Source organism: Carassius auratus, unplaced genomic scaffold (assembly GCF_003368295.1).
Source record: "Carassius auratus strain Wakin unplaced genomic scaffold, ASM336829v1 scaf_tig00007131, whole genome shotgun sequence".
In the NCBI taxonomy this organism is placed as follows: Eukaryota; Metazoa; Chordata; class Actinopteri; order Cypriniformes; family Cyprinidae; genus Carassius; species Carassius auratus.
In genome coordinates, this window is record NW_020523812.1 from 1 (window position 1) to 16983 (window position 16983).

At 36.5% G+C, this 16983-nt stretch overlaps 1 protein-coding gene and 2 pseudogenes across 1 annotated transcript; 2 read left to right on the forward strand and 1 right to left on the reverse strand.

The window, feature by feature from the left end:
• Window positions 1-367: 367 nt before the first annotated feature.
• LOC113071331 (beta-crystallin A1-like) lies at window positions 368-2204 on the reverse strand (annotated as a pseudogene).
• A 1981-nt stretch (window positions 2205-4185) lies between these two features.
• Window positions 4186-7572, forward strand: LOC113071332 (beta-crystallin B1-like). The gene is made up of 6 exons (XM_026244695.1): window positions 4186-4346; window positions 5364-5437; window positions 5559-5677; window positions 6540-6672; window positions 6766-6908; window positions 7017-7572. Exons 2-6 carry the CDS (start codon window positions 5372-5374, stop codon window positions 7180-7182), a joined length of 627 nt encoding a protein of 208 aa, XP_026100480.1. The 5' UTR covers window positions 4186-4346; window positions 5364-5371; the 3' UTR covers window positions 7183-7572.
• Window positions 7573-9069: 1497 nt separating this feature from the next.
• Window positions 9070-16593, forward strand: LOC113071334 (protein unc-119 homolog A-like; annotated as a pseudogene).
• Window positions 16594-16983: the final 390 nt, after the last annotated feature.

Consider the following 16983-nt stretch of genomic DNA (forward strand, 5'->3'; position numbering starts at 1 on the left):
AATTGATTAAAGTAAAATCATTTGAATCCAACTTTAATTCACAAATTTCTCAAAGTGAATTGTCAAAATGTATAATATTTGGTACATTGTTTTTGCATGTCACCATGACCTGTGACAGGCACGGAAAATCAACACTGCTCCCAAAAATAGGTGAAATAATAACTTTGATAAATTAACTTTTATTTATTTTCATCCTCTTTTGTCCCTATCCTAATTTGTCTCAGAACTCAAAGATCCTTGGTCATTAAGTCTTTTTAACAATAGTTTTAGGATATTTTGGTGGTAATGATGTTCCAGTTTTGTGACATTAGAATTTGGGCCTTTTAACAAAGCTTACTCTATACATGCATCAAACAAACACAATAAATAGTTCCCATAAGTGTTCCTTTATTGATCTCTTTTGCACAGACTGCATCATGACAGCAATGAGGAGCAAAGCTTAAGTGGCACAACTGTGCCGCTCACAGTCTGCTTGAGTTCTTCCTCTCACTCTTCTTTCAAATCGATGGCACGCAGAAAGAAGAAAATGCTGTTAACATCTACCAAATGCACCAGACGTTCAGCCTGTGCCGGGCTTGCTGGTATCGAAATGAAGGGGTGGAGGTGAGGAAGAGGTGGAGGAGGAAGAGTAGGAGGTGGGGGAGGGAAGAAGGGAGCTGGGCGGGCTGCCATCACTGCTGAACCCGGCGGAGGGACTGCACCTGGAAGGTCTGAGCGTGGGAGCCCCACTCCCTGTAGTGTTTGTACTTGCCACCATGGTGGTCACACTCCATGATGTACTGGTAACCACGGTAACCGGGGTACTGGTAACAAACCCAGCTACATGAAGTTAGAAAAAACATGACAAATGCAAACTGAGACCCGAGTATTCCAAGCATCTCAAATGTTACAACACCTTAATCTAATGGTGTTATTGCAGGGGTGTCCCTAAATTAAAAAAATTAATTAAAAAAAATATTTAGGATATATTAGTAATCTAATAGATTGCATTAGTAACTATAAATGTCATCATGTAATTTGTAATCAGTCCAGACTATAATTTGTAAGTAATCTTCCCAGCACAAGTATGAATATTGGTAAAGTTAATCTTAATATGGTCATGTAAGCTAAAGCTTCAGTTGTGTTGTTTTACTGCCATTGACAAATCCTCTCCTATGGCCTCATGGGATAGCAATGTGTCCATCAAAGGTGCACTTCAGAATCTCTTGGGAAACAGTAGGTCATCCAGGTACTTTTCACCTACTATTTTCTGAATACTGTATAATCAGACATCCTTTTTTTTTTTTTTTTTTGTGCATATTATAGAGTAGAGAAGTATTAGATTTTTTAGTGCAATACTTGTAATGGTTTGTTTGTGTTTAATTAGGGTCGTAGCTTAACTCTGCAGGACAGTGGCTATCCAGGAACAGGATTGGACAAGCCTGGTGTAGAGAGAGAGACAAGTATGGTACTCACGCCCCACTTTGCACCTGCATTGATCCGATCTCGTTGGAGGGCCAGCCCATGGACTGGAGAGAGGGGTAGTCATCGGTTATCTCCCACTGGTGTCCAATAAAGTTCTCCTGCTCAAAGACGGTAATCTTGACTCCTTGTGGTTCTGCACAGATCATAACAACGGGAGAGTTTGTATTTTATTTGGAGTGACTGCTAAACTGTTTCACCACTGATCAGTTGACATGGTTTCAGACTCACAGCAGAGCAGATTGGCCGGAAGGACGTTAGCCTCTCAATGTGGTAGGCATTGCTGCCGCTCCAAGACTCCCAGCGAGGGTAGTCACCTTTTTCCAAGACGAACTGCTGCCCACAGAAACTGGAGTGTTCATAGCCCACCCAGCTGTTTAAATATAGACACATGCACACATACAATTGGCATAATACAACAACAACATGGGTTCTTTTAAATGTGTGTGTCTGTGAGTGCATGACTTACGCGCCACACTCCACCTTCAGAGAGCGGATATTGTCCATGCCACATTCCATGATGTTCTGACAGGCTGAGGTGAACTCCATGCGCTTGCCTTGGAAGTTCTCTTGGTCATAGACAGTGAGCTATACACATATTCATAGACATAACAAAGATGGGATTCAAAGCATTCTATAGCATCATTTATCATGATTTCATAGCCATCAATTGTTTACTTGCCTTCCATGGCCCAAGTGGAATAGGGTTAGTCAGAGCCATCCTTGAAGTTATCTCAATGCTGATAGACCTGAAGAACAGAGATATGCAAAAAAAAAAAAAAAAAAAAATGTGTGGGTTCTATATCATATGTGACATCTGTACAAATAGCCTGGGGATAATGAACAAGAAAGTTATGGCAGCCAAATGCCTTTGTTGCTCCAACAAGTTAGACCTAACAAAATAAATCACACGCTGATTTAGATGATATATTCCAAACATAACAGAATAAAACCACAGTTTACTGAAATAGAAAAGACAGGTTTATGGCCAAAACATGAGGCCTTAAAAAAAGTATACACAAACTTAAAAACTGCATAAATTATATCAGATTTAGCCAAAAGCATTAGTAAAAAAAAAAAAAAAAAGAAATTGTCAAAGCATAGAATGCTTAATCTTTTTTTTATTTTAAATACATTTTAACATTTTCTGAAATGCAAATAAGTCATTTTATTTTTTCTGGAATGCCAATAATAATCATTTTAATGTAATTTAATAATTTAATTGATTTATTTTAATTCTAATTTAATATTTTGTTTTACATAAAATTTTCTGAAATGCCAATATGTCAAAAACATATCCAAAAAATGTGTCCATACATGTTTTGTGAAAACCGCCCACATATATGCTTGCTATGTTTGAGTTTTTTAATTGTGTATGCATGATAGTGCAACCCTCGTTTGAGTTTGCAAATTATGCTAAAAGATGACCACATTGGCTGAAAGGACAACCATGAAGGGCTTACCTGACCTACCCAACAAATAGCTGCAAGCGCTCAGGAGTTCCACACAACGGTCTCCAGACCACCAACTAAGGGCTCTATTTATATGTAGCATGACAGAAAGGGAAGATTGGCCACAGGGCAAGCAGGAGTCAGCACTTTGCCCCATGCCTCATTGTTTTTGACTGAGCCTTTGGCTTTACCCAGCTCACAATGCCATCTGCCGTAGCCAGGGAGACATCGTGCCTACTGGCATCTGGTACAGGAGAGGATGCCAGCCACAATGATTCCATGGCATGTTTTTACATATGACCGGAGCATACAGCACAACACACATGCTTGGATAAATACAAGCAAGCTGTTTCGACTTAAGATTGTTCTACCAAAGACAACAGAAACAGTGACTTCCAGGTTTTCGAAAATAGTTGGTAAAAGCATCACAACCACCAGTAAAGCTTAAAGATAGACAAAGAATGGTGGTTTTTAAGTGTTATCTGTCATTAAAAGTCCATTTTTATCCTGCATTGAGACTCGTCTACTCTCTTTTCACCCCAGTAACAGGCACAGAGTGATTCAGAGACCCAATTCCACCTGCCTTTACATACTCGCACACATATGCATACATACACAATAGGCCCTTACAAGCACATCCATTCAACATCCATGTCCTGCCCACCTCTTTGACTTTATGCCAAAGCAGGCTGCATGGATGGGGCCCAGTGTCGCACTAGGAAGTGCATGACTAAGTAAAATGAAGAGTGTGAATGATGGCATTCAAGTAAATAAGAAGATTAATAATTTCAGTGTCAATGTGGTTCTTCAATGAGACAAAGGTTTTATTGTCAAATGCTTTTGACTGTGTGAGTGATTACATGCATCACTATTTATAATTGTTTAATATTTAATAGTCTGGCATATGTTGTGCATCTGTTTTTTACTCCTAACTTAATTGCCAAATCATTGACATATTAAAATTTAACTGTAACCACCAAATAAAACTGCTGAAACGTCGCACAACCACAACAAGTCCTCTTTATCTCAGTGGAGAGGTCTGTGGCCAGTCTACTGAGGTCAGCACATTGCTTGCTATACTGTAGAGAGTGAATGAGTGCATGTTTGAGAGAGAGAGTTGAAGAGATAGGGGTTGTGGAGAGCCACACTTTCTGCTGATGAAGGTAGACATCAGACATCCAGCCACGGCCTGAAACAAAGCAATGAGCAGAGTCAGCAGGGTCACAGAGATGAGCCTGCACTACAAACCCCTCCAAACACCCATCACTTTTAGCCAATAGCCTGGTCTCATTCTGCTCTAGACGTACTGCTGGCATATATGTATATAAAACCCTTTCGAAGCCTGGATCCCTTTTACATTCGGGCCTTGGCATCCTTTCCTCTGCCAGCACTCCTATTGCATTCCATTGCTCTGTGCCTGACTGCAAAATTTTGGTGAGATTTGATTGGGGAGGTGGACATTTGAGAATGGCCACACTTTAAATAAGCTTGCTGTGACTGGAAAATGTATAGCGATATATGTTTTTGACTGATTTGAGTACAAAGATTACTAGGTATTGGGATAACTTCTGAAGGAACATGTTACACTGAGGACAGCAGTAATAGCTGCTTTGCCATCAAGAATAAAGAGTTTTAAAAATATATTTTTAAATAGAAAATTGTAATAACATTTCAAAAAAGTTGTAATCTATTAAATAAGCTTGTTGTGAATGTATAGAGATAGATTTTTTTTTATTGATTTGACTGATTTGAGTACAAAGATAAGATATTAGAATAAATTCTAATAAATAATACTGTAGACTACTGCAATGACAATTTTGCCATCAGGAATAAATTATAACTGAAAATATATAAAAATCGAAAACTCTTTTTTTACTGTAATACATTTCACAGTATTACAGTTTTTATTTTATTTCCTTAAATCAAATTTAATAAGAAACCAATTTTTGTTATTTCAGAGTGGCTGTCCTTTAAATAAGCTTGTTTGGGGAACATAAAGATATAGATATAGATTTAGATGTTTTTGCCTGATTTGAGTAAAGATTATTTAGATATTAAAATAATATCTGAAGGACCATGTGACACTGCAGTTTGAGGTAATGGCTGTAGTAATTTGTAGTAAATGGAGTAATTTGGAGTAATGCCATCAAAATAATACATTTTTATATATATATATATATATTAAGATAGTAAACAGTTATTTTAAATTTTAATAACATTTCACAGTATAGTTTTGCTGCCCTTTAAATAAACTTCTTGTGATTTCACTGATTTGAGTAAGAAAGATTCAAACTTATTGCTTTATATAAAAGACCATTTTTAAAAAATTACATAACTGATTTCCCAACACTGATGATGATTGTCTATATAGTGTGTGATTACAACAAATTATTAATCTTGAATCAATCTTTTATTTAAGCTTAACTTCAATAACTCTTCTGTTATTAACAGCTTCAGCCATGTCACACACTGCTGTACAAGGAAGTATGGGTAGTCGCTATGCCACAGGAAAGAGCTCCCACAGAGTAAGTCCAATCTGCCCGATAACATGTTCTTACTAGATTCTCACTTTTTCATCTAATATTGCCATTAAATGTGGGATGTCAAAGATGAATTATTTGTCTTAACTGTGTGTTCTCTAAACAGATATATCTGTTTGAGTATGAGAATTTCCAAGGGCGCATGATGGAGCTGAGTGGAGAGTGTCGTAACATCTGTGACAAGGGTTTCAATCGTGTTGGCTCCATCAGAGTGGAGTGTGGGCCGTGAGTACCCATCTGACAATTCATATGCATGACATTAATAATGATAATCATAAGATGAAAGAAAAAGAAAAATATATGGGGGTGGTGATGATGATGGTGATTATTATTATTATTACTATTATTATTATTATTATTACACAAAAAAAATTATGTACACTACCATTCAGATGTTTTGGATACAATTATTTTAAGAAATAAATACTTTTATTTTTAAGAGATTTGTTAAAACTGATCAAAAGTGACTGTAAAGTTTTCTGTAAAGTTGCTTTGCAATGATTGTATCGTAAAAAGCACTATACAAATAAAGTTGAAGTGAATTGAATTTAATATTACAGTTTCCATAAAAACATTAAGCAGTAGAATTGCTTTCAACACTAATAATTATAAGAAGAAATCTTTCTTAAAAACTAATCAGCATATTAGAATGATTCTGAATTAGAAAATAATGCCAAATTAAATGATTAAAAAAAAGTTACATTTTAAAATTTTAAATCCTGGTAATATTAATGGCTATTCATCTTTCATTTATTCATCTGAATTAGAATACTATTTCATACTATTACAGTTGTATTATTTATTTATTTGTTGGTTAATTTATTTTCTTTCGTTTGAATAAATAAGCTGCACTTAGCATAATAGAAAAACATTTTAAAAAACCATAACCCAAAATTTTTAATGGTAATGTTATAAAGGAGAATTCCTTTTTATTTGTTAACTCCACATCTAATCAATCGCACAAAACCAATGTTAACTACTGTTTATCATAAAATCTATTTCATAAAAACACAATTTTCTCCATAGTGTAAATGCATGAGATGTAAACAGAGCATTTACAGTACATGTGCCTTTTACTATCTTGCAGATGGGTAGGTTTTGAACAACAGGATATGACCGGTGAGATGTTCATGCTTGAGAGGGGCGAATACCCACGCTGGGACACTTGGTCCAACAGCTACCGTTGTGATCGTCTCATGTCTGTCCGGCCCGTTAGAATGGTGGGTGACCGTTACATCACTCCATTTCCCACTTCATCCCCAACCAATCAACACAGGAACACAGTAACACACTAATGGCCTTTTTACATGCAGGACCCACAGGACCATAGGATCTGCCTGTATGAATGCATGAACTTTGATGGTCGTAAGATGGAGGTTTCTGATGAGGACATCCCAAGTTTGTGGTGCTACGGCTTCCAGGACAGAGTCGCCAGCATTCAAGTAAATGGTGGAACGTAAGTGATTTAGCATCTCTTATATATTACAAAAAGATGATTACCTACAGTAGCTATTTGATGTCATCTTATCAATTAAAATATGCTATGACCTATGACCTACTTTAGGTGGGTTGGATATCAGTATCCAGGCTACCGTGGATATCAGTACCTGTTTGAATTTGGATCCTACAAACACTGGAATGAATGGGGCGCACATCACCCCCAGATCCAGTCTGTGCGAAGAGTAAGGGACATGCACACGCATCCCAGAGGCTGCTTCGAGATGGCATAAGGAACGACAAACAGCATGGACAGGTGGACACAATAAAACCTGAAGCTAATCAGAATCAATTTCTAATTAAGCTGCTAAACCCTGCAGGGAATAGTCTTTGAACCAGAAATAGGTGTAATTCAGCACTTCAGCATACTCAACCTTCTCCTGCATCATCACAGCACATCTTCTAGAATCTAGAAGCTCAACCAGTATCGTGACCATCAGGGTTCTCAACATGGCAGGCTGGATGGGAAGAGGAGAACTGCTTTTTTTCTTGTTGTTCCCAGTACAGATTTCAGTCATCCTTTATTTATGAAATAGAGGAGATCCTGCAACACTTTATCTTTCTCAGGGATGCTGGCATCTAAAAACACATTTACTTGAAAATAAATAAACAAAAATAAACTATGTTAAAGGTGTCATACAGTATGATGCAATTTCAAGTTTTCCTTTCTCTTAGAAACGTTACAAGCTCTTGGTGCATAGAAGATCTGTAAAGTTGCGAAGACTAAAGTCTCTAATCCAAAGAGATATTCTTTATCAAAGTTGAGTCAACCACGCCCTCCTAAAACGGCTTGATCTAACATGCCCCACATGTGTTGTGGGAAGATTTGCAAAACGCTGCCCAAATGTTCAAGCAAAGAAAGAAGGTGTAACTTTTATTATTACTGTTGCCATATCCTGGAGAAGCTGTGTTTTTCATTGTAAAAGCGAAACTACTTTGTTAACTTTCCGTCACACGCTTGAGGCATTCAGCCAATCACAACACACTGGATAGCTGGCCAATCAGAGCACACCTCGCTTTTCAGACCAATTTGCTATGTAAAAAACGACATGTTTCAGAAAGGTGGGTCATTGAGAAGAAAAAAAGAATGTACAGTATGTGGAAAATAATGTGTTTTTTTTACCTTAGACCGCATAAACACTATAACATTACACCAAATACACAAAATAATGCTATTTTTAGCAACATCATATAACCTCTTTAAAGCACAATTATTGTACAGTGTCCTTAATTCATTTTTCTGCTCTCATACTAACAGTGTTTAGACTTGAGAACGCATTAGATGAATACATTATTTATATCATTCATCATGCATAATAAATGAGGTAACAAGAAAAATGTAAACAACTGATACACACTAGTTTGTAGTGGATGGTTGATATGTGAAAAAAAATCCTTTATGGAAAATTAACTATGGTTTTATTATAGTAAAACTGTAATAGTAACCATGTTTTTTTTTTGTTGTATTGATTACGATTTGTATAACCAGTTTTACTACAAATACCATGGTTAAACTATAGTTCACGAGCTTGCCTGCCTATCCATTCCTGATTGTTAATAATAAACAAACATGGCTTGCCGTACTTAATGGAAGCTCGAACCTGAGGCTCAGCTTCATTTAGTGTTGCAAAACCATGGTTAATTTGTGGTTACCATGGTTTAACTATAGGGCCATGTTGGGGAGGAGCCTGCATGGCCCCAGGGCGTCAATTCTTCCGGCATCCCTCCACCTCCCCATCTCCTCCTCTATTTTTGTTTTTCAGGTAGTACCGCAGTGGGGGTTGAACTTGAGCTGAAGCCTCAGGTTCGAGCCTCCATTAAAGACAGCAAGCCAAGTTTGTTTACCATTAACCATCAAAAGTGGACTGTGTGGGCACACAAACTCATGAATAGTAGTAAAACCAAAATTCATTTTCATAAGGGTTAACTTAGATAGATAGATAGATAGATAGATAGATAGATAGATAGATAGATAGATAGATAGATAGATAGATAGATAGATAGATAGATAATTTCTCTGTGTGTGTGTGTGTTTGATATTTAAAAAAGAAACAGCAAACACTAGGCTACTTTATAACAGAAGTGACTTTCGAACCGTCTACCCACTTCCTTCCGCTAGTTAATTATACTGTTCATCTCTCTCGGGTTTTGCTCGCTTACATGAAGTGGTTGCTTTAATACCTTCAGCAGCAGACAGACAGGCAGATTACAGAGCGAGAGCCACTCGCCCTATAGGAAAGAAGGAGTAAAATATCTCAATATATTTCGAAGACTAACTGGCTGGGGGAGGTGAATGCGCTATTCTTGTATCATTAAAAGCCTGCGTTAAATAACGACAACGAATAACCCAGCAGAGGTGAAGCAAGCAAACAAACGGCCCTTGCCAGAGAGGTTTGCTGCGAAGACTGCAAGTCGTGCACGAACAGCAGCATCGTATCGCAGAGATGAAAGTCAAGCAAGGCTGCGACGCGGGTGTCCCGTGTACGACTGAAGAGGTTTTGTTAAAAACACAGAAATAACGCCGGAGGATGTACTCGGGCTGCAAAAGATCACCGACAGTAAGTTCAGTAACATCAGTATCACTCTCTAACAGGAAGCTTCCGCTCACAAGCTGCTCTGCTAACTTACTGCACATTTACCAGTGCTAAATTTCAGGTTTCGCTCCTGCATGTTTAGTCTCGCGGTTTGTGTTTTATTCAGAATCGCGCTGTGACATTCTAAGTACGGAACGTCATTTAAAATGGGAAGTTTTCATTCAGAATGTGACTTCGATGTAACGATTTCATTTAGCGTCTGCATCTTTGTATGGTCTTCATTTTGGCCGAGCCAACCCAGTGATATGGTTTATTCGGCTCTTCCTTGGCAAATAAACAACACTGTGGACATTTCCATGTAACCTACTGACTGAGAGTGACGACGTATGTTATTACGTTAACTGATGAATGGGCTGAGAATTCAGAAATATATCCATTATGTATGGTCAAAGCGACGGAACACCGTGGTAAAATACTCGCAGAGTGATTCCTTCATCATGACTGTTCATCAGCGTTGCGAATGAATGACTCTTTTGAGCCGGTTCTTTTTAGTGAATCAAAACACGTAATCACTGTGTATTAATCTGACGTAGGCTAGTTAATGAATGGCTGTTCATATGAAAACATCTAGTCAAAGATATCACTTTTGAGTTGTAATCAGTGGCATTTCATAAAGTAGTCTGAAAGAAAAAAGAAAGAAAGAAAAAAGGTATGAAATATAGGCTAGTTATTTTTTGTTTTAATCAACAACACATATGGCAAAATTTAAAAGACCTCTAAAAAGTCTGTAAAAAAAAAAAGTAATTAAATACAAAAGTTACATAGTCCTATCCGTTAACTGAGATAGCCTAACTGTTTTTCATGTGTGATTGTTTTGCAAAAATCAAATTTTCCAGAATCTAAATATAGCCTATCTTATATGATTAGGGGATCATGTGCATCCATTATTTATTTTTAATGAAGGTTTTTATGTCCATGTGAGATTACAGAGTTATTACTCTTGCTGAAGCTCATACTGTCTGGGAAGGTTTCCTTAAAACAGGCTTCAGTATTTACTTGAATTGCTGTTTAAGTACTGTAATCACTGTAGTAAACACTTAAACATGTGGTAGGGTTATTACAGTTAACTCAAATTCCATTACAGTATTACTTGAAATAAATCTATAATAGCTAAAAATATCAAATAAAAACTTTATTTCAGCTAGTTAATCTGATCCTGATTTGATGGTGATTCATAATGCAGAGTGTTTGAATTTGATTTGAGAATTTGATCTGACGAATGATATTCTGATTTACTCATTCAGGGACTGCTTCTTCTTCACTAGTTAGCTTACCGTTAAATTACAATTAAAAAGGACCTTGTTGGTCCTGTATATTATAATTTTTGAATGTATCACTTCACCAGGAACTCAGATGCTAAGCTTTAGTATGGCTGGTTGACTCATTTTTGCTTTGAGCTGTTCTCTGGCTGTTCTTGCTCATTGCTCCAACATGCAAGCAACTCTATCTGGCACTTAAACAAAGATAACTGAGTGAAGACCAGATATGTTAAATGTAAATGCTCAGTTTCTACAGATTTCAGATCATTAACAGTTTTTACAGCACTGGCACCGTCCCAACTTAAGACATTTGCATTACTGTTACCCTTATCTCATGACATCTCACAGCCCATAAAGAATATTTCACGTGGAAATAATAGCTACTCTGTCTTATCTTTGTCATCAATTGTTGTCAGTCATTAGCTCTGAAATGTGAAGGGGTTTGTGGTTGACAAAATAAACAGTGTATTCTTATCCTGAGCTTTGAAACATCTATTTGAATAAATATATGCACAAATGCGTGGAAGAGGAGTGCTGAGAAATCACTCTCTTTTATATAAAAAAAAAAAAAACAATGTCTGGCTAATCACTTGGCTTAGCGCTTTAAAAATAAAAGCTGCTCTTGATTAAGGATACAGGCTGTTCTTAGGAAAGTGGAGATTTCAACTCATGTTACTGTTATAAACAAGAATGCAGAGTATATTTAAGTGATAAAATTGTATAAATGTAAGTTAAGTTTAATAAATGTTGCAATTTCATTAGGGAAATGGGTTGACATTTTAGCAAATGGCTACATCCTTCTATCTTTGGTTTAATTGCTCCGATTGGCACTTTTCTTAGAGTGTTTAGAAACTTAATAAAGGATGCATTATATGGTGTTTAGATACGCACATTATGCCTCATAAATCTAAATGAACCTGTGTGGTCTTGTAAATGAACGCTTGATCGAACATAATTTGTGTTTGTTATATGCAGCCGTTCCTTTTGTTTACCCCAAAATAACAGGTGGTAGTTATCCTGGATTGGATTCAGAAGATATGTTGCTAGGTGACAGCATTAGAAGCAGTGAAGCGAGGCTCCTTGGTGGCTTGGAAAGAAAGATACACTTGACTGCCACATTGCTCTGAATATTTCTATCTTGATAATGATTTGCACACATTTGACGTTTTGTCACAGAATCTAACAATCACACAGATACAGCTTTATATAAATGAATTGACTTGGCTATGTTAGGTTACAGAAGCAAATAAATCTTTAAGGAACGAGCAGAAATAACTAAAGTAACAATAGCACATTTTCACTTTTTTATAGTTCACAAATAAAGCAGATGCTTTATAAACAAACCAGGAGCTTTGCCCACTTGATGTGAGGTTTTTCAGGCAAATGTCCTGATATTGGACCACTGGGCTTTAAAATCAAAAAAATTTACACTAATAATGAGGCCTCCATCATGAAAACTAAGTTATGAAAACTAGATATTTATTCTAAAAATGTATCAGCCAAACATATTTATGATTGACTACACTTATAATCATGCATTCACCATAAAAATATTATATTATTTTGTTGTTATATTAATATTTTACCTTATCAATATTAAAAAATAATTGACTACACTTATGACGCCTGCAGCATGAAAATGTTGTTATAGAACTATATAACTAGATAACAGTATTTTTTTGTTTATTTGTTTGTTTTATCAGCTAATTTAATGTTAAAAATACTGCGTTGTGTCCAGATTATCTTTTTGATTTTAAAGCATACAACTCACTAAATAAAGTTAAAATTATAGAGATTTACACTTAAAAGTATGCACTCTTATTTATGTTGACATGAACTGTGATCATCTGTAGTAACTCTTTAGTTCTTCACTGACTATTTGTATTTTTGCACTCACACACAGCAGTGTTAGCACATGTACAGTAGATTGGTCCCAACGTGTGCCAATTCATGAGGTGAAGTAAACATAGCAAAACATTTCCCTGAACCATTTATTGAGTGCTATAAAATTGTTGATATAACAAGCAAGTTTTGTGGTATAAGCAAGTGCAGTAAAAAAACGGAGAAATATGCAAAGTATCTGTTTCTTGTCTATTCAAGTTTCAGTGATCCGCTCTGAATCGGCTCTTGTGCGAATGTGTCAATCTCATCGGGACATATTTGAAAACGACTAATTCCATCTGCATATTTATTTTCATGCTTGTATGAAATGGTTATTTCATTGATAAACCACAACATAAAGCTGTTTAAAAACAGCCTGAACAGATGTAAGTATTTTGCCTTCACTTTCTCAGCTTGGCAGACTTCTGAAACAGACGAGCTATAAATATCTCAAGTGATTGGTTAAATCCAGTGTTGCCCATCTGTTAACTAACAGGAAGCTTGGGTAAAGGATAGGTGGGACGTCTGCACTGTCCCACGGGAAGGAAGTGATATACTCAGCCTGTAGTGTGGAGCTCATTTCAGTGTCATCCTAGCAGAGATGGACCTCTCAAAAGTTATCCCCTTAGCATCTCCCAATCTGTGCCATGTGATGGTGAACAATGTAAGCTTCTTAAGTATAATCCATCCTAGGGAGAAGAGGGCTGACACAGCTGCTCCTCGCACCTCATGTGCCTCCTCTGGGAGTCTGGCATGAGGAAAGAGGGACTCATGATAAGACTGGACTGACCCTAGTCATTAACTGCAGGCCACAAATAAATCACCACATATAGTATTTGGACAGTTAAGCTGCACTGTCATTGCATTAGATTTTTAAACTGGGGTCCAGGGAGGAATGCTATGCTCATGGGTTGCCATAAAATTTTAATCTAAAGACTCAAAATCAGTTGACATTTATACTATAGACAGGTGTGCTCAGCCCTCCAGTACTAATTCCAAAACATCACTTTAGAACTAGTAACAAAGGAACATTGAGTTGCTTCATTGAAAGCTGTTTTAAAAGCTCACTATGTATGAGTATGATGAGAGATGGACTAAGCAAGTGTGCATCTGATACATCATTCATTCTTCAGCTCAATCTCATATTCACAATAAAACATTAGTTTGAACGTCCACTGAGGAAAGCGGTATCTTTGTTGTACTATCCTTTCATCTTTTAATGATTTCCGATGACAGCATTGCTCCGTGCATTTGTTGGCCGCATCTTAAAATGTGTTGTCGAAAGTAAAAATATTATCTTGTTTCCACCCCTGTTTCAGTTTCTTTAAATATAAATGTCTTTACTGCTGACTCACTCATAAAACAGTCACTTGTCTCCATCTAATGGCAGAATAATGTAACTAAAATCACTGTCACAAACACATACACACTGTTTCCCAATACAAAATAATATCATTAAATAATTACTACTGTTACATAAAATATTACTTAGTATATAATAATAATTAATAAACATGAACAGCCATTATAAAAGTCAAAAGTACAAAGGCAGCCCTCTGATATACATATAAATGAATACACACTACTATATTATTGTCATTATAATACAGCACATTATTACTAAAGCAAACCACAAACCATCTGCCATTTTTTACATAAAACAGCACAATCATACTGTTAAAGACAGCTTCAATTTTGAATCAATAGGCATATGTTTATTAATGTTTGTCTGTCAGTATATCTCTTTTCCTGTTGTTCTGACAGTATTTCCAAACAGTATCAGTCCCTGCAGGCAGGTAATGAATCGAGAAGGTGTATGGTCGTCATCAATGTCATTTCCACACAACATCAGAGAGAACAGAAATAGCTCTTTTTGTCCCTGCAGTGTGTCACTCAAGGGTACGGCTCTCAGCCCTGAGGCATGTCTTTGATGCATGTGACCTATGTCACACACACATAACCAGTGTTAAAAGTGATTGGCTTTATATTTTGAAATGTTACGACAAGTCTGGAGAGACTCACATTGTGTTAATGATCCCTTCCTATTTCATTATCTTACAAATGATGACCTAATGAGAGTCAGAACTAACGGCACATCCTGGTTTGTTTTTGTTCCCACAGATTACCTCTGTGGTCCAGAGCAGAACATACACAAGATCGACTTCACCAGGTTCAAAATCCGAGACATGGAGACAGGCACGGTTCTTTTTGAGATCACCAAACCCCCTACAACAGGTAGGCAAGGAGCCAGCAGACCTCTCAAATTCACTTCCTCACTCCACCTACACAGACTGCACATTTAAATCCTAGGCTCTTTTAGATTTTTTTTTCCTATAAAGCCCTGATTTCCATTTAGATGCAATACGCTGCACAAGAGCCCTTCAAAGGCTTGTTCGGTAATGCCAACCCCTTTCTGATTCACAGATAGTGGGGAGGGCAGGACGGACTTTGACCAGAATGCCGGGCGCTTTGTGCGTTACCAGTTCACCCCCGCTTTTCTCCGACTACGCCAGGTTGGCGCCACGTAAGTGTAATCAGTGTCAGGATTACACTTGATCTTAATTGCAACCTAAAATTAGCCTGAAATCACAGTTGAATCTGTTTGACTTAACCTTTAAAGGGGTCATATTATGATGTATCAACTTTTTCTTGATATGAGATAAATGGGTTATACTTTAAAAAACATACAGGTTACTGTACTGTAACATGTGAACCATCTTCAAAGGCAGTAATGAGAAGAAAATATGATAACATTAGTCCTACACACAAGAATAATCAAAGATAACTAATGATAAGAGTAAAATGTATTAAAAAATTGATTAGTTTAGTAAGGAAATTGTGAGATAAAGATATTAAAATATTAAGCAGCACAACTGTTTTCACCATTGATAATAATAAGAAAAATCTTCATGTCCCCTTAAATGTGTCCTTTCCCACCTCCACAGGGTGGAGTTCACTGTAGGCGATGTTCCCATCAACAACTTCCGAATGATCGAGAGGCACTATTTCCGTGGGCAGCTGCTGAAAAGCTTTGACTTTGAGTTTGGTTTCTGCATCCCGAGCAGTAAGAACACCTGTGAACACATCTATGAGTTCCCACCACTGTCTGAAGATATAAGTAAGCTCTAAATATTTTTATCAACTGTTTGCTGTTAATCAGTTTGTGATCTTTTGGCTGGACCTAATCTGTGGCACTGTGTTTTTGGATCCCTCCATAGTGCGTGAAATGATCCTTCACCCTTATGAGACGCAATCTGACAGCTTTTACTTTGTGGACAACAAGCTTGTGATGCACAGTAAGGCAGATTATTCTTACAACGGCGGACCGTAGGAAGTCATTCTCACCTTTTGCACTGATTTGCAGTGGACCGGCAGAGGAACATCTACTGAAAGTGGCATCTAATCTTATATGTGATGATGCATTCGGTTAAAACAAACAAAAAAACACCCCAATCTCAGGATATGTATGTATGTGTGTGTGTGAGAAAGAAAGAATGTTGCTCAAAATGGGCCAGTACTACTTTGTACTACCAATTTCCTTAGAATCATGTAAATGTGAAAACTGTCTCTTCGAGGATATGAGTGTGCCTGTGCACATGTGCATTCGTTGCAAGCTCTGTTTTTTATGTTTTTCAAAGCCCAAAGCCAAATAATTTTAAACAACTGTTTATACAGTGATTTCGCTCAAGGCTCTAAAGCATAAAAAGAGCATCACGTTGATTTGGTTAAAGATACAGTGGCCAATGCAGTGTATAAAGAAAGGGATTCCTTTTGGTATCTACAAATAGGCCTGGTTTTGCTTTATTTTTCTCACTTTAATTTTTGAATCTTCATAATTTGGGCGATGATGTAAATCTATGTTATTTATATTAATATGCTCTTATTTATATTGATATATATGTTGTCACACATATTTTTAATAGCAAATTTTGTCAAATAATAGTGATAGATATCTGTTTCATGTGATTTAACAAAAAAAAGAGAGAAATAAAAAAAGTTCTTTAAATTATGATAAGTTTGATTTAATTCATTTTTTTTTACACATAAAACTCCTCCATAGTGGTTTCGTTCATATAAAACAATATTTAACTACACTATCATCCGAAGGTTTGAGACTGGTAAGAATATTTAATAATAAATCCCTTATGCTGTCCAAGGCTGCATTTTTTTTCACAATTATAGTAAAAACAGTAATATTGTGAAATATTATTTCTATTTGAATACATTTTAAAATGTAATTTTGCCCAAGAAACATTTATTATTATTTACACTGACAAAACGTTTTTTTTTATAAATTGAT